At 46.8% G+C, this 27,849-nt stretch overlaps 1 protein-coding gene across 9 annotated transcripts; it reads right to left on the bottom strand.

Annotated features, from left to right (window-relative positions):
• Nucleotides 1-5,846: 5,846 nt before the first annotated feature.
• Nucleotides 5,847-26,743, bottom strand: LOC124005250 (aryl hydrocarbon receptor nuclear translocator-like). 9 transcript variants are annotated; one of them, XM_046314333.1, is made up of 20 exons: nt 26,466-26,743; nt 25,374-25,452; nt 25,141-25,185; nt 24,985-25,050; nt 23,606-23,819; nt 23,200-23,413; nt 21,808-21,910; nt 21,660-21,725; nt 20,104-20,189; nt 17,051-17,127; nt 16,828-16,962; nt 16,065-16,291; nt 14,636-14,758; nt 8,951-9,035; nt 8,535-8,716; nt 8,307-8,434; nt 8,095-8,222; nt 6,994-7,168; nt 6,602-6,738; nt 5,847-6,484 (listed from the first exon to the last, which is right to left on the bottom strand). In XM_046314333.1, exons 1-20 carry the CDS (start codon nt 26,500-26,502, stop codon nt 6,401-6,403), a joined length of 2,391 nt encoding a protein of 796 aa, XP_046170289.1. In that variant the 5' UTR covers nt 26,503-26,743; the 3' UTR covers nt 5,847-6,400. The 9 variants fall into 9 exon arrangements, with proteins under 9 accessions (XP_046170289.1, XP_046170288.1, XP_046170287.1 ...); XM_046314332.1 differs by having other exon boundaries at nt 8,265-8,434; XM_046314331.1 differs by having other exon boundaries at nt 8,095-8,434; nt 24,985-25,029.
• Nucleotides 26,744-27,849: the final 1,106 nt, after the last annotated feature.

Here is a 27,849-nt window from a genome sequence, read left to right on the forward strand (position 1 = left end):
CCCCTCTTCCTCTCACTAGTCATATCCCCCTCTTCCTCTCACTAGTCATATCCCCCTCTTCCTCTCACTAGTCATATCCCCCTCTTCCTCTCACTAGTCATATCCCCCTCTTCCTCTCACTAGTCATATCCCCCTCTTCCCCTCACTAGTCATATCCCCCTCTTTCTCTCACTAGTCATATCCCCCTCTTCCCCTCACTAGTCATATCCCCCTCTTCCTCTCACTAGTCATATCCCCCTCTTCCCCTCACTAGTCATATCCCCCTCTTCCTCTCACTAGTCATATCCCCCTCTTCCCCTCACTAGTCATATCCCCCTCTTCCCTTCACTAGTCATAGACATCTCTCTCCCCTCACTAGTCATAGACATCTCTCTCCCTTCACTAGTCATAGACATCTCTCTCCCTTCACTAGTCATAGACATCTCTCTCCCTTCACTAGTCATAGACATCTCTCTCCCTTCACTAGTCATAGACATCTCTCTCCCTTCACTAGTCATAGACATCTCTCTCCCCTCACTAGTCATAGACATCTCTCTCCCCCTCACTAGTCATAGACATCTCTCTCCCCTCACTAGTCATAGACATCTCTCTCCCTTCACTAGTCATAGACATCTCTCTCCCCCTCACTAGTCATAGACATCTCTCTCCCCCTCACTAGTCATAGACATCTCTCTCAACTTCACTAGTCATAGACATCTCTCTCCCTTCACTAGTCATAGACATCTCTCTCCCTTCACTAGTCATAGACATCTCTCTCCCTTCACTAGTCATAGACATCTCTCTCCCTTCACTAGTCATAGACATCTCTCTCAACTTCACTAGTCATAGACATCTCTCTCCCTTCACTAGTCATAGACATCTCTCTCCCTTCACTAGTCATAGACATCTCTCTCCCTTCACTAGTCATAGACATCTCTCCCCTTCACTAGTCAGACATCTCTACTAGTCACATCTCTCTCCCTTCACTAGTCATAGACATCTCTCTCCCTTCACTAGTCATAGACATCTCTCTCCCTTCACTAGTCATAGACATCTCTCTCCCTCACTAGTCATAGACATCTCTCTCCCTTCACTAGTCATAGACATCTCTCTCCCTCACTAGTCATAGACATCTCTCTCCCTTCACTAGTCATAGACATCTCTCTCCCTTCACTAGTCATAGACATCTCTCTCCCCTCACTAGTCATAGACATCTCTCTCCCTTCACTAGTCATAGACATCTCTCTCCCTTCACTAGTCATAGACATCTCTCTCCCCTCACTAGTCATAGACATCTCTCTCCCTTCACTAGTCATAGACATCTCTCTCCCCCTCACTAGTCATAGACATCTCTCTCCCTTCACTAGTCATAGACATCTCTCTCCCTTCACTAGTCATAGACATCTCTCTCCCTTCACTAGTCATAGACATCTCTCTCCCTTCACTAGTCATAGACATCTCTCTCCCCCTCACTAGTCATAGACATCTCTCTCCCTTCACTAGTCATAGACATCTCTCTCCCTTCACTAGTCATAGACATCTCTCTCCCCCTCACTAGTCATAGACATCTCTCTCCCTTCACTAGTCATAGACATCTCTCTCCCTTCACTAGTCATAGACATCTCTCTCCCTTCACTAGTCATAGACATCTCTCTCCCTCACTAGTCATAGACATCTCTCCCCCTCACTAGTCATAGACATCTCTCCCCCTCACTAGTCATAGACATCTCTCCCCTTCACTAGTCATAGACATCTCTCCCCCTCACTAGTCATAGACATCTCTCTCCCTTCACTAGTCATAGACATCTCTCTCCCTTCACTAGTCATAGACATCTCTCTCCCTTCACTAGTCATAGACATCTCTCTCCCCTCACTAGTCCTAGACATCTCTCTCTCCCTCACTAGTCATAGACATCTCTCCCCCTCACTAGTTATAGACATCTCCTCCTTCACTTCACTAGTCATAGACATCTCTCTCCCTTCACTAGTCATAGACATCTCTCTCCCTTCACTAGTCATAGACATCTCTCTCACTAGTCATAGACATCTCTCTCCTCTCACTAGTCATAGACATCTCTCTCCCTTCACTAGTCATAGACATCTCTCTCCCTTCACTAGTCATAGACATCTCTCTCCCCTCACTAGTCATAGACATCTCTCTCCCTTCACTAGTCATAGACATCTCTCTCCCTTCACTAGTCATAGACATCTCTCTCAACTTCACTAGTCATAGACATCTCTCTCCCTTCACTAGTCATAGACATCTCTCTCCCTTCACTAGTCATAGACATCTCTCTCAACCTCTTCCCTTTACTAGTCATAGACATCTCTCAACCTCACTAGTCATAGACATCTCTCTCCCTTCACTAGTCATAGACATCTCTCTCCCTTCACTAGTCATAGACATCTCCCTTCACTAGTCATAGACATCTCTCTCCCTTCACTAGTCATAGACATCTCTCTCCCCTCACTAGTCATAGACATCTCTCTCCCTTCACTAGTCATAGACATCTCTCTCCCCTCACTAGTCATAGACATCTCTCTCCCTTCACTAGTCATAGACATCTCTCTCCCTTCACTAGTCATAGACATCTCTCTCAACCTCTTCCCTTTACTAGTCATAGACATCATAGACATCATCTCTCCCTTCACTAGTCATAGACATCTCTCTCCCTTCACTAGTCATAGACATCTCTCTCCCCTCACTAGTCATAGACATCTCTCTCCCCTCACTAGTCATAGACATCTCTCTCCCTTCACTAGTCATAGACATCTCTCTCCCCTCACTAGTCATAGACATCTCTCTCAACCTCTTCCCTTTACTAGTCATAGACATCTCTCTCCCTTCACTAGTCATAGACATCTCTCTCCCTTCACTAGTCATAGACATCTCTCTCCCTTCACTAGTCATAGACATCTCTCTCCCTTCACTAGTCATAGACATCTCTCTCCCTTCACTAGTCCTCTTCCCTTTCACTAGTCATAGACATCTCTCTCCCCTCACTAGTCACATCTCTCTCCCTTCACTAGTCATAGACATCTCTCTCCCCTCACTAGTCATAGACATCTCTCTCAACCTCTTCCCTTTACTAGTCATAGACATCTCTCTCCCTTCACTAGTCATAGACATCTCTCTCCCTTCACTAGTCATAGACATCTCTCTCCCTCACTAGTCATAGACATCTCTCTCCCTTCACTAGTCATAGACATCTCTCTCCCTTCACTAGTCATAGACATCTCTCTCCCCTCACTAGTCATAGACATCTCTCTCCCTTCACTAGTCATAGACATCTCTCTCCCCTCACTAGTCATAGACATCTCTCTCCCCTCACTAGTCATAGACATCTCTCTCAACCTCTTCCCTTTACTAGTCATAGACATCTCTCTCCCTCACTAGTCATAGACATCTCTCTCAACCTCTCCCCCTCACTAGTCATAGACATCTCTCCCCCTCACTAGTCATAGACATCTCTCTCCCCTCACTAGTCATAGACATCTCTCTCCCTCACTAGTCATAGACATCTCTCTCCCCTCACTAGTCATAGACATCTCTCTCCCTCACTAGTCATAGACATCTCTCTCCCTTCACTAGTCATAGACATCTCTCTCCCTCACTAGTCATAGACATCTCTCTCCCTCTTCCCTTTACTAGTCATAGACATCTCTCTCCCCTCACTAGTCACAGACATCTCTCTCAACCTCTCCCCCTCACTAGTCATAGACATCTCTCTCCCTCACTAGTCATAGACATCTCTCTCCCTTTCACTAGTCATAGACATCTCTCTCCCTTCACTAGTCATAGACATCTCTCTCCCCTCACTAGTCATAGACATCTCTCTCCCTCACTAGTCATAGACATCTCTCTCCCCTCACTAGTCATAGACATCTCTCTCCCTTCACTAGTCATAGACATCTCTCTCCCTTCACTAGTCATAGACATCTCTCTCCCTTCACTAGTCATAGACATCTCTCTCCCTTCACTAGTCATAGACATCTCTCTCCCTTCACTAGTCATAGACATCTCTCTCCCTCACTAGTCATAGACATCTCTCTCCCTTCACTAGTCATAGACATCTCTCTCCCTTCACTAGTCCTAGACATCTCTCTCCCCTCACTAGTCATAGACATCTCTCTCCCTTCACTAGTCATAGACATCTCTCTCCCCTCACTAGTCATAGACATCTCTCTCAACCTCTTCCCTTTACTAGTCATAGACATCTCTCTCCCCTCACTAGTCACAGACATCTCTCTCAACCTCTCCCCCTCACTAGTCATAGACATCTCTCTCCCCTCACTAGTCATAGACATCTCTCTCTCCCCTCACTAGTCATAGACATCTCTCTCCCCTCACTAGTCATAGACATCTCTCTCCCCTCACTAGTCATAGACATCTCTCTCCCCTCACTAGTCATAGACATCTCTCTCCCCTCACTAGTCATAGACATCTCTCTCAACCTCTTCCCTTTACTAGTCATAGACATCTCTCTCCCTTCACTAGTCATAGACATCTCTCTCCCCTCACTAGTCATAGACATCTCTCTCCCCTCACTAGTCATAGACATCTCTCTCCCCTCACTAGTCATAGACATCTCTCTCCCTTCACTAGTCATAGACATCTCTCTCCCTTCACTAGTCATAGACATCTCTCTCCCTTCACTAGTCATAGACATCTCTCTCCCTTCACTAGTCATAGACATCTCTCTCCCTTCACTAGTCATAGACATCTCTCTCCCCTCACTAGTCATAGACATCTCTCTCCCTTCACTAGTCATAGACATCTCTCTCCCTTCACTAGTCCTAGACATCTCTCTCCCTTCACTAGTCCTAGACATCTCTCTCCCCTCACTAGTCATAGACATCTCTCTCCCTTCACTAGTCATAGACATCTCTCTCCCCTCACTAGTCATAGACATCTCTCTCCCTTCACTAGTCATAGACATCTCTCTCCCCTCACTAGTCATAGACATCTCTCTCCCTTCACTAGTCATAGACATCTCTTTCCCCTCACTAGTCATAGACATCTCTCTCCCCTCACTAGTCATAGACATCTCTCTCCCCTCACTAGTCATAGACATCTCTCTCCCCTCACTAGTCATAGACATCTCTCTCCCTTCACTAGTCATAGACATCTCTCTCCCCTCACTAGTCATAGACATCTCTCTCCCTTCACTAGTCATAGACATCTCTCTCCCTTCACTAGTCATAGACATCTCTCTCAACCTCTTCCCTTCACTAGTCATAGACATCTCTCTCCCCTCACTAGTCATAGACATCTCTCTCCCCTCACTAGTCATAGACATCTCTCTCAACCTCTTCCCTTCACTAGTCATAGACATCTCTCTCAACCTCTTCCCTTCACTAGTCATAGACATCTCTCTCAACCTCTTCCCTTCACTAGTCATAGACATCTCTCTCAACCTCTTCCCTTCACTAGTCATAGACATCTCTCTCCCTTCACTAGTCATAGACATCTCTCTCCCTTCACTAGTCATAGACATCTCTCTCAACCTCTTCCCTTCACTAGTCATAGACATCTCTCTCCCCTCACTAGTCATAGACATCTCTCTCCCCTCACTAGTCATAGACATCTCTCTCAACCTCTTCCCTTCACTAGTCATAGACATCTCTCCCTCTTTTCCACCTGAAACCACCATAACCACATTGATAGGTGACATCGTCAATGTACAAATATAAAAGTGTTCGTATAAATCTGCCTGCGTGAGGACAGTGTCCTTTTGAACATGCTACGTGTTGCTAAGCTAACACAGCGAGGGGAGCAGATAGAGGATATTCACAGGCTTCAGATCAGAATATTCCCATATATAGATCAGAATATATCCCATATATATATATATATATATATATATATATATATATATTCCCACATATTCCCCCAAAGCTGTAGATCACCTGGATTGCCAGAGACTTCAAGTGAATGATTGGACTGATCTATCCATATGATGTACAGACCAGTGGAGCAGCATAGATCTAAACACACAACTGACTCGGTTAGTGAAAGGCCATGTTTGTGTGTTACTGGTGAAGCAGTGCCTGCCTCAGGGCTCAGGTGGGATTGGTGGGTGGGATCTACAACAAATCCACTGGCTGTGGATCTTGGGCAGTGCTAGCTACAGATGTCATTTTACATTTGCCCAACTATCGCTGAACCCTGATCTCTTCTCTCTCTCTCCCCCTTTCACGTGTTTATTGAACCTGCATTTGCATACCTATACTTGATTTCACTCTCTCTTTTCCCCGATTAACTCGCTTTCTCCACCCTGGCAGTACAATCATCTGAGCGATAATTAGACATGCTCTCTTTGGATCACGAAAGGCCAAGAAAGAGAGCAAAGGTGCACCAAATGAGAGAGAAGGAGACATTTGAGAGACAGAGGAGGTAAGTGGAAGAGTGTATGTGGGGTCACTCGTTGAAAGAGGGGTAGATGGGAATCTCAAAGTCATCGTTGTTGAAGTTGGCCGGCTGGTCCAGCATGGCGAGAACATCCTAGAGAGAGAGAAAGATTTAACTTGAAAGCAACATGACAACACATAACAAAAGGTACAGATAGAGACATGGGGAAGAGAAGGACAGATTGATATAGGTGGAGGGAGAGAGACTTACAGGGAAGATGTCAGGCTGGTTGTTCTGTGTGTGGAGGTGCTGCTCTGCCCTGTTCTGAGCCTGCTGCTGGCCCTGCCACTGGGGCCACACTGCCTCCGCTGCCCTGGAGGAGAACTGCTGCCCCGACCCCAAGCCATCTATCATAGACAATGGGCGATTCAGTATCTAACTACACCAGCATAAACAAACACATAAAAACACTGTACTGTAGTTGACACACACACTCTCTCTCTCTCTCTCTCTCTCTCTCTCTCTCTCTCTCTCTCTCTCTCTCTCTCTCTCTCTCTCTCTCTCTCTCTCTCTCTCTCTCTCTCTCTCTCTCTCTCTCTCTCTCTCTCTCTCTCTCTCTCTCTCTCTCTCTCTCTCTCTCTCTCTCTCTCAGGGTCACGTACCGTATCCGTTGGTATTGAGGCTGGCGCGGGGGTTGATATTTGGGTAGTTATCCCCCATGGTGGGGGTCGGAGCGGCAGTGGTGGGCATCGCCCCAAATGAGGAGGAAGAGCCCCCAACAAAACTCCCCATGGCAAACTGGGGAGACAGGGCCTTCCCTGCCTGGGGCACCACCTGCTGGGCGGGTGGTGAACAACACCATGTTATTATTCACACTTTATAAACGTACAAGGTTTCTGTTATACATTTACTGTTGAAACTGTCTGGGTGTGATACTCAAAACACAGATTACACAGGAATAAAAGATGAGGTCCTATACAACGCTAAGATACAGAGATGCAAGAACCTCAGAGCACTCATCCCCATCACGCCAGCTACAGAAAGAACCTCAGAGCACTCATCCCCATCACGCCAGCTACAGAAAGAACCTCAGAGCACTCATCCCCATCACGCCAGCTACAGAAAGAACCTCAGAGCACTCATCCCCATCACGCCAGCTACAGAAAGAACCTCAGAGCACTCATCCCCATCACGCCAGCTACAGAAAGAACCTCAGAGCACTCATCCCCATCACGCCAGCTACAGAAAGAACCTTAGAGCACTCATCCCCATCACGCCAGCTACAGAAAGAACCTCAGAGCACTCATCCCCATCACGCCAGCTACAGAAAGAACCTCAGAGCACTCATCCCCATCACGCCAGCTACAGAAAGAACCTCAGAGCACTCATCCCCATCACACCAGCTACAGAAAGAACCTCAGAGCACTCATCCCCATCACGCCAGCTACAGAAAGAACCTCAGAGCACTCATCCCCATCATGCCAGCTACAGATAGAACCTCAGAGCACTCATCCCCATCATGCCAGCTACAGATGTAGGATTTACATTTCATAACCCTGTTCAAGGAAAACTGTCCTGCAATGCAGCCAAAACTTGTATTGTATTTGAGGTTTAAAAAAATCTTCTGACAATTGTAATTTCCACAAACAAATTATAATAGTCTTAAATTAAGATTCTACATCTGTAGCACTTTGGGCAACAACAGAGGATCTAAACTTCAGGCTGAGTGGACAGCTTCTACCTGCAGCTGCCAGCTGTCTCACCTGGATATTGAAGGGGGGTCTAGCCCCTGCTGCTGGCCCCGGCCAGCTCACCGCTGCCCCTCCCTGTAGGGGGCTGCTGTTGGAGGGGGGTGCCCCGTTCTGACGGGACATCTGAGCCAGCACCTGGCCTGCGGAGTGGGATGGCTGCACCATCTGAGCCATCCCCTGGCCTGCGGAGTGGGATGGCTGCACCATCTGAGCCATCCCCTGGCCTGCGGAGTGGGATGGCTGCACCATCTGAGCCATCCCCTGGCCTGCGGAGTGGGATGGCTGCACCATCTGAGCCATCCCCTGGCCTGGGGAATGGGATGGCTGCACCATCTGAGCCATCCCTACTGACCTGGAATTAGTTCATAACAACATGAAATGACAATCTCTGATTCAGTATACATGGCCCTTAGATCAGTTTCAAACAGTACAACAGAGGCTAGTGGTCATACCTGCTGTATGTTTCGTTGGAGCGGTTGGCAGTGGTGTAGTTGTTGTCCTGAGGGTAGATGGGTGCTCCGGGGGCAGAGGTGGAGGGCAGGAACTTGGCCTGGTCTGGGTTGGGGTACATGGAGGGGTGCATCTCTGCCTTGTCCCTGGTCTTACTGTGGTCAGTTCCAGCTGTGGTCATGGCCTGGACAGGCATCCGACATGGACAACGGTCAACAAGCGGTCAATACTCACTAAAGGCTTGGAGGTAGGTCCAACAATACAACTTTATTGTCCATGTTACAGCGAACAATAGAACGATCACACATACAGTGAGATAAGCACAGGATCAAGCTGCAGTGCAGCACCACTGGATGAGGGGCTTGTTGTGGGGTTGAGGCCCCAGTTAGGTCTGTGTTTTAGTCAGTGCTAGTCTTACCTGTGGAAGTGTAACCTGCCCTGCCTCGTACAGACCATCTCTCCCTCCTCCCCCCAACTCTGCTTGCTGCTGCTGCTGCAACTGTCTGGAAAGGGGGGGAAAGGGAGAGAGACAAAAGAGAGGGAGAAAATAGGGGGTGGTAGAGTGGGTAGAGGGAGAAAAGAGGGGGTGGTAGAGTGTGGTAGAGGGAGAAAAGAGGGAGTGGTAGAGAGTGGTAGAGGGAGAAAAGAGGGAGTGGTTGACAGTGGTAGAGGGAGAAAAGAGGGAGTGGTAGAGAGTGGTAGAGGGAGAAAATAGGGAGTGGTTGAGAGTGGTAGAGGGAGAAAATAGGGAGTGGTAGAGAGTGGTAGAGGGAGAAAAGAGGGAGTGGTTGAGAGTGGTAGAGAGTGGTAGAGAGTGGTAGAGGGAGAAAAGAGGGAGTGGTTGAGAGTGGTAGAGGGAGAAAAGAGGGAGTGGTAGAGAGTGGTAGAGAGTGGTAGAGGGAGAAAAGAGGGAGTGGTAGAGAGTGGTAGAGGGAGAAAAGAGGGAGTGGTTGAGAGTGGTAGAGGGAGAAAAGAGGGAGTGGTAGAGAGTGGTAGAGAGTGGTAGAGAGTGGTAGAGGGAGAAAAGAGGGAGTGGTAGAGAGTGGTAGAGGGAGAAAAGAGGGAGTGGTAGAGAGTGGTAGAGGGAGAAAAGAGGGAGTGGTAGAGAGAGGGAGTGGTAGAGGGTAGAGGGAGAAAAGAGGGAGTGGTAGAGAGTGGTAGAGAGAGAAAAGAGGGAGAAAAGAGGGAGTGGTAGAGAGTGGTAGAGGGAGAAAAGAGGGAGAAAAGAGGGAGTGGTAGAGAGTGGTAGAGAGAGAAAAGAGGGAGAAAAGAGGGAGTGGTAGAGAGTGGTAGAGGGAGAAAAGAGGGAGTGGTAGAGAGTGGTAGAGGGAGAAAAGAGGGAGTGGTAGAGAGTGGTAGAGAGTGGTAGAGGGAGAAAAGAGGGAGTGGTTGAGAGTGGTAGAGGGAGAAAAGAGGGAGTGGTAGAGAGTGGTAGAGGGAGAAAAGAGGGAGAAAAGAGGGAGAAAAGAGGGAGTGGTAGAGAGTGGTAGAGGGAGAAAAGAGGGAGAAAAGAGGGAGTGGTAGAGAGTGGTAGAGAGAGAAAAGAGGGGGAGTGGTAGAGAGTGGTAGAGGGAGAAAAGAGGGAGTGGTAGAGAGTGGTAGAGGGAGAAAAGGGGGGTGGTAGAGAGTGGTAGAGGGAGAAAAGAGGGAGTGGTAGAGAGTGGTAGAGGGAGAAAAGGGGGTGTGGTAGAGAGTGGTAGAGGGAGAAAAGAGGGAGTGGTAGAGAGTGGTAGAGGGTGAAAAGAGGGAGTGGTAGAGAGTGGTAGAGGGAGAAAAGAGGGGGGAGGGTAGAGGGGTGGTAGAGAGTGGTAGGGAGAAAATAGGGAGTGGTAGAGAGTGGTAGGGAGAAAAGGGGGGTGGTAGAGAGTGGTAGGGAGAAAAGGGGGGTGGTAGAGAGTGGTAGAGGGAGAAAGGGGGGAGGGGTGGTAGAGAGTGGTAGAGGGAGAAAAGGGGGGTGGTAGAGAGTGGTAGAGGGAGAAAAGAGGGAGTGGTAGAGAGTGGTAGAGGGAGAAAAGAGGGAGTGGTAGAGAGTGGTAGAGGGAGAAAAGAGGGAGTGGTAGAGAGTGGTAGAGGGAGAAAATAGGGAGTGGTAGAGAGTGGTAAAGGGAGAAAAGGGGGTGGTGTGGTAGAGAGTGGTAGAGGGAGAAAAGAGGGAGTGGTAGAGAGTGGTAGAGGGAGAAAAGGGGGGTGGTAGAGAGTGGTAGAGGGAGAAAAGGGGGGTGGTAGAGAGTGGTAGAGGGAGAAAAGGGGGTGGTAGAGAGTGGTAGAGGGAGAAAAGAGGGAGTGGTAGAGAGTGGTAGAGGGAGAAAAGGGGGTGGTAGAGAGTGGTAAAGGGAGAAAAGGGGGAGTGGTAGAGAGTGGTAAAGGGAGAAAAGAGGGGGAGTGGTAGAGAGTGGTAGAGGGAGAAAAGAGGGAGTGGTAGAGAGTGGTAAAGGGAGAAAAGAGGGAGTGGTAGAGAGTGGTAAAGGGAGAAAAGGGGGGGTGGTGGAGAGAGTGGTAGAGGGAGAAAAGAGGGAGTGGTAGAGAGTGGTAGAGGGAGAAAAGAGGGAGTGGTAGAGAGTGGTAGAGGGAGAAAAGAGGGAGTGGTAGAGAGTGGTAGAGGGAGAAAAGAGGGAGTGGTAGAGGGAGAAAAAAGGGAGTGATAGAGAGTGGTAGAGGGAGAAAAGAGGGAGTGGTAGAGAGTGGTAAAGGGAGAAAAGGGGGGTGGTAGAGAGTGGTAGAGGGAGAAAAGAGGGAGTGGTAGAGAGTGGTAGAGGGAGAAAAGAGGGAGTGGTAGAGAGTGGTAGAGGGAGAAAAGGGGGGTGAAAAGAGGGAGTGGTAGAGAGTGGTAGAGAGTGGTAGAGGGAGAAAAGAGGGAGTGGTAGAGAGTGGTAAAGGGAGAAAAGAGGGAGTGGTAGAGAGTGGTAGAGAGTGGTAGAGAGTGGTAGAGGGAGAAAAGAGGGAGTGGTAGAGAGTGGTAGAGGGAGAAAAGAGGGAGTGGTAGAGAGTGGTAGAGGGAGAAAAGAGGGAGTGGTAGAGAGTGGTAGAGGGAGAAAAGAGGGAGTGGTAGAGAGTGGTAGAGGGAGAAAAGGGGGAGTGGTAGAGAGTGGTAGAGGGAGAAAAGAGGGAGTGGTAGAGAGTGGTAGAGGGAGAAAAGAGGGAGTGGTAGAGAGTGGTAGGGAGAGTGGTAGAGAGTGGTAGAGGGAGAAAAGAGGGTAGTGGTAGAGGGAGAAAAGAGGGAGTGATAGAGAGTGGTAGAGGGAGAAAAGAGGGAGTGGTAGAGAGTGGTAAAGGGAGAAAAGGGGGGGTGGTAGAGAGTGGTAAAGGGAGAAAAGAGGGAGTGGTAGAGAGTGGTAGAGGGAGAAAAGAGGGAGTGGTAGAGAGTGGTAGAGGGAGAAAAGAGGGAGTGGTAGAGAGTGGTAGAGAGTGGTAGAGGGAGAAAAGAGGGAGTGGTAGAGAGTGGTAAAGGGAGAAAAGAGGGAGTGGTAGAGAGTGGTAGAGAGGGAGAGAGTGGGTAGAGGGAGAAAAAAGGGGGGTGGTAGAGAGTGGTAGAGGGAGAAAAGAGGGAGTGGTAGAGAGTGGTAGAGGGAGAAAAGAGGGAGTGGTAGAGAGTGGTAGAGGGAGAAAAGAGGGAGTGGTAGAGAGTGGTAGAGGGAGAAAAGAGGGAGTGGTAGAGAGTGGTAGAGGGAGAAAAGAGGGAGTGGTAGAGAGTGGTAGAGAGTGGTAGAGAGTGGTAGAGGGAGAAAAGAGGGAGTGGTAGAGGGAGAAAAGAGGGAGTGATAGAGAGTGGTAGAGGGAGAAAAGAGGGAGTGGTAGAGAGTGGTAAAGGGAGAAAAGGGGGGGTGGTAGAGAGTGGTAAAGGGAGAAAAGAGGGAGTGGTAGAGAGTGGTAGAGGGAGAAAAGAGGGGTGGTAGAGAGTGGTAGAGGGAGAAAAGAGGGAGTGGTAGAGAGTGGTAGAGAGTGGTAGAGGGAGAAAAGAGGGAGTGGTAGAGAGTGGTAAAGGGAGAAAAGAGGGAGTGGTAGAGGTAACCAAGAGTGGGTAGAGAGTGGTAGAGAGTGGTAGAGGGAGAAAAGAGGGAGTGGTAGAGAGTGGTAGAGGGAGAAAAGATGGAGTGGTAGAGAGTGGTAGAGGGAGAAAAGAGGGGGAGTGGTAGAGAGTGGTAGAGGGAGAAAAGACTGCTGGTAGAGAGTGGTAGAGGGAGAAAAGGGGGAGTGGTAGAGAGTGGTAGAGGGAGAAAAGGGGGGGGTGGTAGAGAGAGAAAAAAGAGTGTTAGCAGTGAGAACAGAAAATATCATTTGTGTCAAGGCCCTCCACCGCTGCTTGGGAAACCAAAACACCTGCCGACCAACAGCACTTGCCCCACCACCAGTCACTATGGTAACCAAGAAGAAAAGAGGAGAGGGGGTTCATTACCAACACCGTGGTCATGATGGATATCTTACTGCTGTTGAGGAGGGAGAGGGGGTTCATTACCAACACCGTGGTCATGATGGATATCTTACTGCTGTTGAGGAGGGAGAGGGGGTTCATTACCAACACCGTGGTCATGATAGATATCTTACTGCTGTTGAGGAGGGAGAGGGGGTTCATTACCAACACCGTGGTCATGATGGATATCTTACTGCTGTTGAGGAGGGAGAGGGGGTTCATTACCAACACCGTGGTCATGATGGATATCTTACTGCTGTTGAGGAGGGAGAGGGGTTCATTACCAACACCGTGGTCATGATGGATATCTTACTGCTGTTGAGGAGGGAGAGGGGGTTCATTACCAACACCGTGGTCATGATAGATATCTTACTGCTGTTGAGGAGGGGGTTCATTACCAACACCGTGGTCATGATAGATATCTTACTGCTGTTGAGGAGGGAGAGGGGGTTCATTACCAACACCGTGGTCATGATGGATATCTTACTGCTGTTGAGGAGGGAGGGGGTTCATTACCAACACCGTGGTCATGATAGATATCTTACTGCTGTTGAGGAGGGAGAGGGGGTTCATTACCAACACCGTGGTCATGATAGATATCTTACTGCTGTTGAGGAGGGAGAGGGGGTTCATTACCAACACCGTGGTCATGATGGATATCTTACTGCTGTTGAGGAGGGAGAGGGGTTCATTACCAACACCGTGGTCATGATGGATATCTTACTGCTGTTGAGGAGGGAGAGGGGTTCATTACCAACACCGTGGTCATGATGGATATCTTACTGCTGTTGAGGAGGGAGAGGGGGTTCATTACCAACACCGTGGTCATGATGGATATCTTACTGCTGTTGAGGAGGGAGAGGGGGTTCATTACCAACACCGTGGTCATGATGGATATCTTACTGCTGTTGAGGAGGGAGAGGGGGTTCATTACCAACACCGTGGTCATGATAGATATCTTACTGCTGTTGAGGAGGGAGAGGGGTTCATTACCAACACCGTGGTCATGATGGATATCTTACTGCTGTTGAGGAGGGAGAGGGGGTTCATTACCAACACCGTGGTCATGATGGATATCTTACTGCTGTTGAGGAGGGAGAGGGGGTTCATTACCAACACCGTGGTCATGATGGATATCTTACTGCTGTTGAGGAGGGAGAGGGGGGTTCATTACCAACACCGTGGTCATGATAGATATCTTACTGCTGTTGAGGAGGGAGAGGGGTTCATTACCAACACCGTGGTCATGATGGATATCTTACTGCTGTTGAGGAGGGAGAGGGGGTTCATTACCAACACCGTGGTCATGATGGATATCTTACTGCTGTTGAGGAGGGAGAGGGGTTCATTACCAACACCGTGGTCATGATAGATATCTTACTGCTGTTGAGGAGGGAGAGGGGGTTCATTACCAACACCGTGGTCATGATGGATATCTTACTGCTGTTGAGGAGGGAGAGGGGGTTCATTACCAACACCGTGGTCATGATGGATATCTTACTGCTGTTGAGGAGGGAGAGGGGGGGGGGAAATCACCCAAAAACAGAAAGGCCCGGTCAAGTCAAGTAACAGAGAGAACAAGAGAATAAAGGGAACAAGAGAGAAATAGAGTTGTAGTCTCCAGTGAAGCAGCAGCAGCAGCCCCAGCTGACCCATGCCAGAGGGGAGGGGGGGGGGGGGTTAAGTGGGTCTCACCTGGCAGCCACCTGCCCTGGGCTGTGGGATACAGGAGGGAAGTTAGGACTGCTCTCCCCCAGCAAGGGGGGCAAAGACACCCCTGAGGACGAGAGGGGGGTGAGGGTGTCCTGAGTCGAGGTTCTACTGGCCCACAACAAAAACAAGGGGTGAGGAGGAAAGGAAGGGAGAGAAAGAAATGGAGGGGAGGTGAACATACTGACAAACACACATCCTGGAGGAGATGACATCACATTTCCTAAGGTGGCTCAACAGATTGGTTAGACAGAGTGGAGATGTTCAGCTGTTGAGGTGGAATAGAGTTGTGGTGTCTATGTGTTGTAGGCGTCTCACACTCAGGTGACTTGCGTTGGTGCAGATAATACGCGCGTGTGTGTGTGTGTGTGTACCTACTTGGCGTTGGTGCAGATAATACGTGTGTGTGTGTGTGTACCTACTTGGTGTTGGTGCAGATAATACGTGTGTGTGTGTGTGTACCTACTTGGCGTTGGTGCAGGTGATGTGTGTACCTACTTGGCGTTGGTGCAGGTGTGTGTGTATGTGTGTGCGTACCCACTTGGCGTTGGTGCAGATGATGTGTGTCTGTGTGTGTATACAGCACCTACTTGACGTTGGCGTTGGTACAGATGATGTGTGTCTGTGTGTGTATACAGCACCTACTTGACGTTGGCGTTGGTACAGATGATTTGTGTCTGTGTGTGTATGTATACAGCACCTACTTGGCGTTGGTACAGATGATGTGTGTCTGTGTGTGTATACAGCACCTACTTGGCGTTGGTGCAGATGATGTGTGTCTGTGTGTGTATACAGCACCTACTTGACGTTGGCGTTGGTACAGATGATGTGTGTCTGTGTGTGTATACAGCACCTACTTGGCGTTGGTACAGATGATGTGTGTCTGTGTGTGTATACAGCACCTACTTGGCGTTGGTGCAGATGATGTGTGTCTGTGTGTGTATACAGCACCTACGTGGCGTTGGTGCAGATGATGTGTGTCTGTGTGTGTATACAGCACCTACTTGACGTTGGCGTTGGTACAGATGATGTGTGTCTGTGTGTGTATACAGCACCTACTTGACGTTGGCGTTGGTACAGATGATTTGTGTCTGTGTGTGTATACAGCACCTACTTGGCGTTGGTACAGATGATGTGTGTCTGTGTGTGTATACAGCACCTACTTGGCGTTGGTGCAGATGATGTGTGTCTGTGTGTGTATACAGCACCTACTTGACGTTGGCGTTGGTACAGATGATGTGTGTCTGTGTGTGTATACAGCACCTACTTGGCGTTGGTACAGATGATGTGTGTCTGTGTGTGTATACAGCACCTACTTGGCGTTGGTGCAGATGATGTGTGTCTGTGTGTGTATACAGCACCTACGTGGCGTTGGTGCAGATGATGTGTGTCTGTGTGTGTATACAGCACCTACTTGACGTTGGCGTTGGTACAGATGATGTACTCTATCTCCTCAGAGAAGGGGTTCTGGAAGGTGAAGGAGCTGGTCCTGATCCAGAGCCAGTCTCTGGTCTTGGACAGGAAGCGGAACATGACGGACAGCACCTGACCCTTCAGCTTGACCACCTGCTGGAAGCTGTCCCTCAGCAGCTCCTGGTCCTCAGGGTGGGCCAGCTCCAAGATGTTCTTACCCAGCAGTTCCTGGGGAACACACACACACACACACACACACACACACACACACACACACACACACACACACACACACACACACACACAACACAGAAAAAGTTAGATCAAGCTTACAGCTGTCACAGAGTTTAAACACATACTGTATCCTGATACACAGTTTAAACACATACTGTATCCTGATACACAGTTTAAACACATACTGTATCCTGATACACAGTTTAAACACATACTGTATCCTGATACACAGTTTAAACACATACTGTATCCTGATACACAGTTTAAACACATACTGTATCCTGATACACAGTTTAAACACATACTGTATCCTGATACACAGTTTAAACACATACTGTATCCTGATACACAGTTTAAACACATACTGTATCCTGATACACAGTTTAAACACATTCTGTATCCTGATACACAGTTTAAACACATACTGTATCCTGATACACAGTTTAAACACATACTGTATCCTGATACACTATGAAATGCGATGCTGGGTGTTTGTCCTACTTTAGCCCCAGGCTGTGAGTGAGGCCTACCTGAGGCTGGTAGCCCACTGTGGCCATGCAGCGGTTGTCTACGAAGGTAAAGAGGCCCTGGCAGTTGTGACGAGAGATGAACTCCACCGGAACGCTGATGCTGTTTATGTCTGTGTCGCTCGGGCAAGAGGTCACCTAGACAACAAAGGGGGAACAAGTGTCTGCAAGATGGTGGTTTTCATGAGCCCATCCAAACATTGGACATTAAGTTGTCCCATCTTACCTGAAGTCTACCGATGGCGACTAGACAGTAGCGACTCCCCTGAATATTGTCTGCTTCCTCATCTGTTAGATTCACCCCTGAAATGCGATCAGGCAAACACGACTCAGTATGCAGCAGTAGTGTATACATTGGATATATGCCGGTACAAAGTGGAGTCGCACTTCAACGGCTCAGACACCAGACGTATGTGGCAGGGTCTACAGGAAATCACGGACTACAAAAAGACAACAAGCCTCGTCACAGACACCAACATCTTGCTTCCAGACAAACTAAACACCTTTTTGCCCGCTATGAAGATAATACAGTGCCACCGTCGCGGCCAACGTGAGTAAAACACTTAAATGTGTTAACTCTTGGATGGCTGATGGCCCAGATGGCATCCCCAGCCGCGTCCTCAGAGCATGCACAGACAGGCTGGTGTGTTTACGGACATATTCAATCGCTCCCTATCTCAGTCTGATGTCCCCGCTTCAAGATGGCCACCATTGTTCCTGTACCCAAGAAGGCAAAGATAACTGAACTAACTGACTACCGCCCCGTAGCACTCACTTCTGTCATCATGAAGTGCTTTGAGAGACTAGTCAAGGACCATATCACCTCCACCTTACCGGCCACCCTAGACCCATACCCCCCCAACAGGTCCTCAGGCGATTCAAGCCTTCACACTGCCACAAGAGGAATACCTATGTAAGAATGCTGTTCATTGACTACAGCTCAGCATTCAACACCATAGTACCCTCCAAGCTCAAAATTAAGCTTGAGGCCCTGGGTCTCAACTAGAGGTCGACCGATTAATCGGAATGGCCGATTAAATAGGGCCGATTCAAGTTTTCATAGCAATCGGTAATCAGTATTTTTGGACACAGATTGGCCGATTAATTTTTTTACACCTTTATTTAACTAGGCAAGTCAGTTAACAACACATTCTTATTTTCAATGATGGCCTAGGAACGGTGGGTTAACTGCCTTGTTCAGGGGCAGAACGACAGATTTTTACCTCGTCAGCTCGGAGATTCGTTTTTGCAACCTTCCGGTTACTAGTCCAACGCTCTAACCACCTGCCTTACATTGCACTCCACGAGGAGACTGCGTGGCAGGCTGACTACCTGTTACACGAGGGCAGCAAGAAGCCAAGGTAAGGTGCTAGCTAGCATTAAACGTATCTTACAAAAGCAATCTTAACATAATCACTAGTTAACTACACATGGTTGAGGATATTACTAGTTTATCTAGAGTGTCCTGCGTTGCATTTAATCGATGCGGTGCCTGTTAATTTCTCATTGAATCACAGCCTACTTCGCCAAACGGGTGATGATTTAACAAGCGCATTTGCGAAAAAAGCACTGTCATTCACCAATGTACCATAAACATCAATGCCTTTCTTTAATATCAATACACTGCCTGCCCTCCACGACACCTACAGCACCCGATGTCACAGGAAGGCCAAAAAGATCATCAAGGACAACAACCACCCGAACCACTGCATGGTCACACTGCTACCATCCAGAAGGCGAGGTCAGTACAGGTGCATCAAAGCTGGGACCGAGAGAATGAAAAACATCTTCTGTCTCAAGGCCATCAGACTGCTAAACAGCAATCACTAACTCAGAGAGGCTGCTGCCTACATTGAGACCCAATCACAGGACAATTTAATAAATGGATCACTAGTCACTTTAAACAATGCCACTTTAAATAATGTCACTTCAATAATGCTTACATATGTTACATTACTCATATCATATGTATATACTGTATTTTATACCATCTATTGCATCCTGCCTATGCCGCACGGCCATCGCTCATCCATATAATTATATGTACATATTCTCATTCACCCCTTTAGATTTGTGTGTATTAGATAGTTGTTGGGGAATTGTTAGATTACATGTTAGATATTGCTGCAGTCGGAACTAGAAGCACAAGCATTTCGCTACACTCGCATTAACTTCTTCGAGATAGGGGGTGCTCTTTCAATTTTTGGATAAAAAACGTTCCCGTTTTAAACAAGATTTTTTGTCACGAAAAGATGCTCGACTATGCATGCAATTGACAGCTTTGGAAAGAAAAAACTCTGACGTTTCCAAAACTGCAAAGATATTATCTGTGAGTGCCCCAGAACTAATGCTACAGGCGAAACCAAGATTAATTTTCATACAGGAAATGGTCCAGATTTTGAATGTCCTGTGTTCCAATGTCTCCTTATATGGCTGTGAATGCGCCAGGAATGAGCCTGCACTTTCTGTCGTTTCCCCAAGGTGTCTGCAGCATTGTGACGTATTTGTAGGCATATCATTGGAAGATTGACCATAAGACACTACATTTACTAGGTGCCCGCCCGGTGTCCTCCGTCAAAATTATTGCGTAATCTCCAGGTCCATGCTCGTTCCATTTTCTTCAGAGAAAGTCAACTGCCACGAATGATTTATCATCGATAGATATGTGAAAAACACCTTGAGGATTGATTCTAAACAACGTTTGCCATGTTTCTGTCGATATTATGTAGTTAATTTGGAAAAAAGTTTGCATTGTAATGACTTAATTTTCATTTTTTTTCTTACCCAAACGAGATGAACAGAATGGAGCGATTTGTCCTACACAAATAATATTTTTGGAAAAACTGAACATTTGCTATCTAACTGAGAGTCTCCTCATTGAAAACATCTGAAGTTCTTCAAAGGTAAATGATTTTATTTGAATGCTTTTCTTGTTTTTGTGAAAATGTTGCATGCTGAATGCTAGGCTTAATGCTATGCTAGGCTATCAATACTCTTACACAAATGCTTGTTTAGCTATGGTTCAAAAGCATATTTAGAAAATCTGAGATGACAGTGTTGTTAACAAAAGGCTAAGCTTGAGAGCAAATATATTTATTTCATTTAATTTGCGATTTTCATGAATAGTTAACGTTGCGTTATGGTAATGATCTTGAGGCTATAAATAGGATCCCGGATACGGGATTGCTCGTCGCAACAGGTTAACATCTGCTAACCATGTGTATGTGACCAATAAAATTTGATTTGATATAAGAGCTATGCCATAGGTTAGTTAGTTACCTGTGGGGGGCCAGGACTTGATGTATCCAGTGCAGTGGACCACCACATACTGAGGCTCTCCATCCTTGGGTTGGCCCAGACCATTCCTACAGGGGAGAACACTACCAGTCAAGGCATAGTTCACTGAAACTGAAATATGACATTTACATAAGTATTCAGACCCTTTACTCAGTTGTTGAAGCCCCTTTGGCAGCGATTAGACGCTGCAAGCTTGGCACACCTGTATGTGGGGAGTTTCTCCCATTCTTCTCTGCAGATCCTCTCAAACCCCGTCAGGTTGGATGGGGAGCGTTGCTGACCAGTTCTTTTCATGTATCTCCAAAGATGTTAGATTGGGTTCAAGTCCGGGCTCTGGCTGGGCCACTCAAGGACATTCAGAAACTTGTCCCGAAGCCACTCCTGCATTGTCTTGGCTGTGTGCTTAAGAGTCATCGTCCTGTTGGAAGGTGAACCTTCGCCGCAGTCTGAGCTCTCAGGAGCAGGTTTTCATCAAGGATCTCTCTGTACTTTGCGCTGTTCATCTTTCCCTCGATACTGACTAGTCTCATAGTCCCTACCATTGAAAAACATCCCCACCGTATGCTGCCACCACCATGCTTCACCATAGGGATGGTGTCAGGTTTCCTCCAGGCGTGACGCTTGGCATTCAGGCCATAGTTCAATCTTGGTTTCATCAGAACAGACAATCTTGTTTCTCATGGTCTGAGAGTCATCTAAATGCCTTTTGGCAAACTCCAAGCGGGCTGCCATGAGCCTTATACTGAGGAGTGGCTTCTGTCTAGCCACTCAACCATAAAGGACTGATTAGTGGAGTGCTGCAGAGATGGTTGTCCTTCTGGAAGATTCTCCCATCTCCACAGAGGAGCTGTCAGTGTTCTTGGTCACCTCCCTGACCAAGGACCTTCTCCCCCGATTACTCAGTTTGGCCGGGTGGCCAGCTCTAGGAAGAATCTTGGTGGTTCCAAACTTCTTCCATTCAAGAATGATGGAGGCCACTGTGCTCTTGTGGAACTTCAATGCTGCAGAAATATTTTGGGACCTTTCCCCAGATTTGTCTCTGGTACCTCTAGACAATCCTGTCTCTGAGCTCTATAGACAATTCGTTCAACAACTGTCAATTCCTTCAACAACTGTGGTTTGAATTTTGCTCTGACATGCACTGTCAACTGTGGGACCTTTTATAGACAGGCGTGTGCCTTTCCAAATCATGTCCAATCAACTGAATTTACCACAGGTGGACTCCAATCAAGTTGTAGAATCATCTCAAGGATGGTCAATGGAAACAGGATGAACCTGAGCTCAATTCCGAGTCTCATAGCAGAGGGTCTGAATACTTATGTAAAGGTATTTGTTTTTTATTTTAATAAATGTGCAAAAATGTATAAAAGCCTGTTTTCGATTTGTCATAATGGTATTATGTGTAGATTGATGAGGAAAAGTGTATATTTAATACATTTTAAAACAAGGATGTAACATAACAAAATGTGGAAAAGGTCAAGGGGTCTGAATACTTTCCGAATGCACTTTTACAGTAAAATATACAAGAATGATCTCACCTGTTCCTGCTCCGCAGGAAATTCAATCTGTTCATAGACATGGGCTCCACTGGACATGAACCACATCTACAAACACACACATTTCAGAATACACACGCCCAACACAGGTGCATACAGCCATATACACATGCAAGCTCATCACACACACCTCATCCTACATATGAAGGATCGTCTGGCTCCCATACACATCCTGACGGAGGACTGCTGTCCCTCCTTCTTAACTGTTCCTGTCTTCAGGTCTAACATCCTCCCTGAGAAAGAGAGAGAAGGGTCGTTACCCACAGTCATTAGTGTTGTGTGTGTCTCCTACCTGTATTATAACTCTCTGCAGTACAGAGCTGCTCCTGTAGTTAATCTGTATTATAACTCTGCAGAACAGAGCTGCTCCTGTAGTTCATCTGTATTATAACTCTGCAGTACAGAGCTGCTCCTGTAGTTCATCTGTATTATAACTCTGCAGTACAGAGCTGCTCCTGTAGTTCATCTGTATTATAACTCTGCAGAACAGAGCTGCTCCTGTAGTTCATCTGTATTATAACTCTGCAGAACAGAGCTGCTCCTGTAGTTCATCTGTATTATAACTCTGCAGTACAGAGCTGCTCCTGTAGTTCATCTGTATCACCTGTATTATAACTCTGCAGTACATAGCTGCTCCTGTAGTTCATCTGTATTATACCTCTGCAGTACATAGCTGCTCCTGTAGTTCATCTGTATTATAACTCTGCAGAACAGAGCTGCTCCTGTAGTTCATCTGTACCACCTGTATTATAACTCTCTGCAGTACAGAGCTGCTCCTGTAGTTCATCTGTATTATATCTCTCTGCAGTACAGAGCTGCTCCTGTAGTTCATCTGTACCACCTGTATTATAACTCTCTGCAGTACAGAGCTGCTCCTGTAGTTCATCTGTACCACCTGTATTATAACTCTCTGCAGTACAGAGCTGCTCCTGTAGTTCATCTGTACCACCTGTATTATAACTCTCTGCAGTACAGAGCTGCTCCTGTAGGTCATCTGTATTATAACTCTCTGCAGTACAGAGCTGCTCCTGTAGTTCATCTGTACCACCTGTATTATAACTCTGCAGAACAGAGCTGCTCCTGTAGTTCATCTGTACCACCTGTATTATAACTCTCTGCAGTACAGAGCTGCTCCTGTAGTTCATCTGTATTATATCTCTCTGCAGTACAGAGCTGCTCCTGTAGTTCATCTGTATTATAACTCTCTGCATTACAGAGCTGCTCCTGTAGTTCATCTGTACCACCTGTATTATAACTCTGCAGAACAGAGCTGCTCCTGTAGTTCATCTGTACCACCTGTATTATAACTCTCTGCAGTACAGAGCTGCTCCTGTAGTTCATCTGTACCACCTGTATTATAACTCTCTGCAGTACAGAGCTGCTCCTGTAGTTCATCTGTACCACCTGTATTATAACTCTCTGCAGTACAGAGCTGCTCCTGTAGTTCATCTGTACCACCTGTATTATAACTCTCTGCAGTACAGAGCTGCTCCTGTAGTTCATCTGTACCACCTGTGTGTACCTGTATTGTTACTCTCTGCAGTAGAGAGCTGCTCTCGTAGTTTGTCTCCGTCGTCCGGGTGGAGCTGGTCGTAGAGTGAGGAGCCTAGCCAGTCGGACTGTGATTGGTTAAGAACAGGGGTCAGGGAGTCTGACACGTAGACGACCCGCCCACTCTCACACGACACCACAAACAGGAAGCCATCAGCAGCTTCCAGGATCAGGTGCTTCAGCTCCTACAAAGAGAGAGATGGGGAGAGAGAGAGGAAAGGAGAGGTAGAGGAGAGAGAGAACGATGGAGGGAGAGATGACATGGAAGATACACTCAGCTATTATTGTGCAACAAACACACATGATAACATTTCCCCCTTTTCATCTCTCAGCCCCCTCTCCTCCCTTTCCTTCCTCCCTCCCTCTCTTTCTCTAACCTGGTCGGTGAGGAAGGATGGTTTGTATGTCCCGTCTGCTGCAGTGTTGCCGCTCCCTCTCAGAGACTTCATGTGGGACACGGCCATGCGCAGGATGGTCAGCTTATCTGGTTTCCGTGCCAACGCGCTGCAGGTGGGAACCATGTCCGACAGCTCTGTGATGTAAGCAGTCATCTTGTTCCTCCGCCGCCGCTCTATCTCACTGTGGTTCTCCCTGGAGCGAGGGAATGAGGGAGGAGAGGAAGAGAGGAGAGTAGGAGGAGGGACAGGGATGGTGTAGAGATGGGAAGAAATAGGAGGGGCAGAGAGTAAGAGGTAGAGGAGGGATGGGGTGAGGTGGAGAGAAAGAGGGAGGGATATAAATGGGAAGAGGTGTGCAGGTAGGTGGACAACATGGAGTAGAGTTTAGTGTTGGCGTAACCAAATGATATTTGCAGATTAGGATGAGATAGATGGAACAAGCATGGATTGATAAATATAACAAGGAGTGAATGATCCATCAATACGACAGATAAATGTTGAGATCGAGATAGAGAGAACCTGGTCTTTCAAAGCGAGACGGAGTGATAGAGGAGAGGAAGTGCTGAAAGAAAAAGACTTCAGAGATCCTGAGAGGGAGAAGCAGAGGGGGAAGGAGGGAGAGAAAGGGGTTGTGCTCAGAAGAAAGGGATTGATAGGAGTGAACAGGTGTCCCTGAGCTCAGTGGTTAGTAGTAGTGACAATAATCACAGTGGTGTGATAGAGAATCTGGTGTCTCGGGATGTGTGTGTAACGGATGTGAAACGGCTAGCTTAGTTAGCGGTGTGCGCTAAATAGCGTTTCAATCGGTTACGTCACTTGCTCTGAGACCTTGAAGTAGTAGTTCCCCTTGCTCTGCAAGGGCCGCGGCTTTTGTGGAGCGATGGGTAACGACGCTTCGTGGGTGACTGTTGTTGATGTGTGCAGAAGGTCCCTGGTTCGCGCCCGGGTATGGGCGAGGGGACGGTTTAAAATTATACTGTTACATTGATGCTGCTGACCCGGATTACTGGTTGCTGCGGAAAAAAAAGAAGGAGGAAGGTCAAAAGGGGGGTGAGTGTAACGGATGTGAAACGGCTAGCTTAGTTAGCGGTGTGCGCTAAATAGCGTTTCAATCGGTTACGTCACTTGCTCTGAGACCTTGAAGTAGTAGTTCCCCTTGCTCTGCAAGGGCCGCGGCTTTTGTGGAGCTATGGGTAACGATGCTTCGAGGGTGACTGTTGTCGTTGTGCGCAGAAGGTCCCTGGTTCGCGCCCGGGTATGTGCGAGGGGACGGTTTAAAATTATACTGTTACATGTGCATGCAGAATATCTGTATTATACACACGCACAAACACGCACCAACAACCTCCTTATTCTACCTGGCAAATCGCTCTTTGTCTCCTCCTCCTTCATCATCATCACACCTGGTCAAAGACAGAGAAGATCTGACATCAAAACAACCAACACAGTACAGTCAGATCAGATAGAGAGATGAGAGAGAACAAGAAAGAGCGAGAGACAGGTGTCAGTCCTACCTGAAGAGCTTGCTTCCATCATCATCATCATCATCGAAGTCTGGCCTGTGAGGAAGTAGACAGAATCCATGTTTGTAAAGTTAACACACAAGAATGGATCAACAACTTATCGGTGCGATTCTGATTCTGCATCTATGGACCACTTCTACCCTGTGCTGTCATAGCTATAGACCGCCTGTTAAAGTTGTGACATAGTGATTGACTGATTCATTGGCATTGTATACTATACTCACGCAGCTCGTCTCTTATTGGACCCTTTTGGCACAACAGCACTGCTGCTTGCCTGGGCCTCACCGGAGTCATCTGGTATGTCTGCCACACACACACACACACACACACACACACACACACACACACACACACACACACACACACACACACACACACACACACACACACACACAGATAAATTACTCAAGGTAACGTTACACGGTGTTACAAGTGTATCCACTTCAGTAACACAACTGTGTTTAATTTATTTAGCCATAAACGTATCTACCGGGACATATGTTGCTCCAGACAGCCATGTAGTAACACACCTGAGTCAACTAACGTTAATCAACCAATCGTAAGAATTGATTAGACGAATAAAATGAAAGTGTGTGAATGCTGGATTGAATCATGCAGCTTTCCAAGCCAGAGCATGTGACCACTGCAGTTGTGAGTATAGCGAGCTAGCTATTGCCTCTCTGGTAATGAAACTGGCTATGCGTTAACTTACCTAGCCACAAAGCTAGCTCGCTAACAAATACTGTAGCTACAACTAACTCGCTAGCTATGCTAAGCCAAGCAGAATAAGCTAACTGCCAGCTGGCCAAAAAAGCTAATCATTCATTCAAAATAACACTTGTTTTGATGAAATATTGACACAAACTAGCTTGCTAGTTAATAGCTAACTTATCTGAGCATAACCTACGCAAGTATGTCACCGAGCAAGCTAGCTAAAAATGATATAACTAGCTAAGCTAACATGGCGAGTTGGCAACATTAACATCAGGTCATGCCAGCTAAATGTAAGACAAGCTATTTGCCAATGTTAGTAACTAACTTGCTAACTACGATGTTGCAAGACAGAAACGTCAATAGCTAGCTAAGTAGCTAGCTAGTTAAATTATTCAATTCAAAGTAAAATATTCAGTTAGCTTGCTTTCGCTGGCCAGTTAGTTTAGCCCCAGCTGAGCTATCTCGCTCCCTACTGCTGTCATCAGACGCAATCTGGAGAAAGTGACAGATTCGGTCAAAGGGCCACGGATCGCCAATTTTCCATCTGCATTATCACCTGTAACATTTGAACTTATTCCCACAAGTTTAAAACTTTACTGTACCTGGGTTAGAAGAGTCCATGTCCGGGTTGAATAACATAAACAAACCCAAATTATTGTAAACTGCGGAAATTTCCTTAGTCCACAATCCTCTCAGATTTACGGATTTTAACTATATCAGTAAATAAAGAGGCGACGTCATGACTCGTGTTTCTTCATCATCAGCTAGTGGGGGAAATGACAAAATAAGAACTAAAGTATCTATTTTCCTGTTTTCGCCGTTTAGAAACCGTCTAGATCCAAGATGGCGTTCACGGCTAATATCAATAACTGCATAGGCTTTAGCTATGTAACACTTTTCTTCAATCATTAGCGGGATACAAGTGACATCCAATAGGAGGGCAACCCCAATGTTTGACCACTTACACAGAATCACAGGCCAGAACCATCTGTATAATATTTGATTTGAGTCCAAGCAAGATCTTAACCTTTAAGATTATTTGAGTGATGTGTTATACTCACATTATAATGTAATAAACCTACTATCCCTATTTCAGAAACGTATTGTATGTGTGTACACTAACATAAGTGCACAATATACAATCCCTGTGTTTATAGAAGGTTATAGGCCTCAGTACCTAAACCAAGACATAGGAAACCTATAGATACTCTCCCCTTATCCATCAGTGAGGAGAACTTCATAATTTGAGTGAGTAAAACAAACATTGGAGTAGACAGGTTTGGCGTAGTGATTCATGATCGTTGTTTTTATTATTAATGATAATACTTAAGCATCATAATACACACAAAATAACACTGTAATTACGTGACTGTTGTTTTTCCAAAGCAACGGGGGAAGAGAGGAAGATTGGTCAAGGTTAGTACAAATGAACGAGGGTTGGAATGGGGATGTGAAAGGCTGTGAGGGGAGGTTCTCAGAATGAGGGAGGAGATGGATGAGTAGAAGGAGTGGGGAAAAATAAGAAGCTAAAGAAAGAGGGAGAAAGGATGAATGAGGATGAGAGGAGCTGAAGAAGGTAGAAAGGTGAGAGGGTAGGCTATCCCATACATTACAGATAAGGCACTTAACATACAACAACAATTGAAAATATATAATGATAAAAATACAACACTTCCATTGTTCCATGTATCATATTTTTGCTTACTGAGCAATTGAGTTGCTAAAATCCAAACTCAAGAAAAATCCGAACTTTTCTGAAACAATGATGTCAAACATGAAACATGACTGTAAACCTGTTTCTCAAAGGAATCATACCGCAAATCACTCTAGAATAACAGAAAAACATATACCACACACACGGGATAATCTCATCCGGGGCAGTATGGCCTAAAAAATCTGCCCTAAATAAAGCCTAAATTACAATGGCCCTTTCCAGTCTCCTGAGAAGAAATGTCCTGTTCTGACCAACCAATCCAGACCCCGATG

This window comes from Oncorhynchus gorbuscha, linkage group LG19, assembly GCF_021184085.1.
Source record: "Oncorhynchus gorbuscha isolate QuinsamMale2020 ecotype Even-year linkage group LG19, OgorEven_v1.0, whole genome shotgun sequence".
Lineage (NCBI taxonomy): Eukaryota > Metazoa > Chordata > Actinopteri > Salmoniformes > Salmonidae > Oncorhynchus > Oncorhynchus gorbuscha.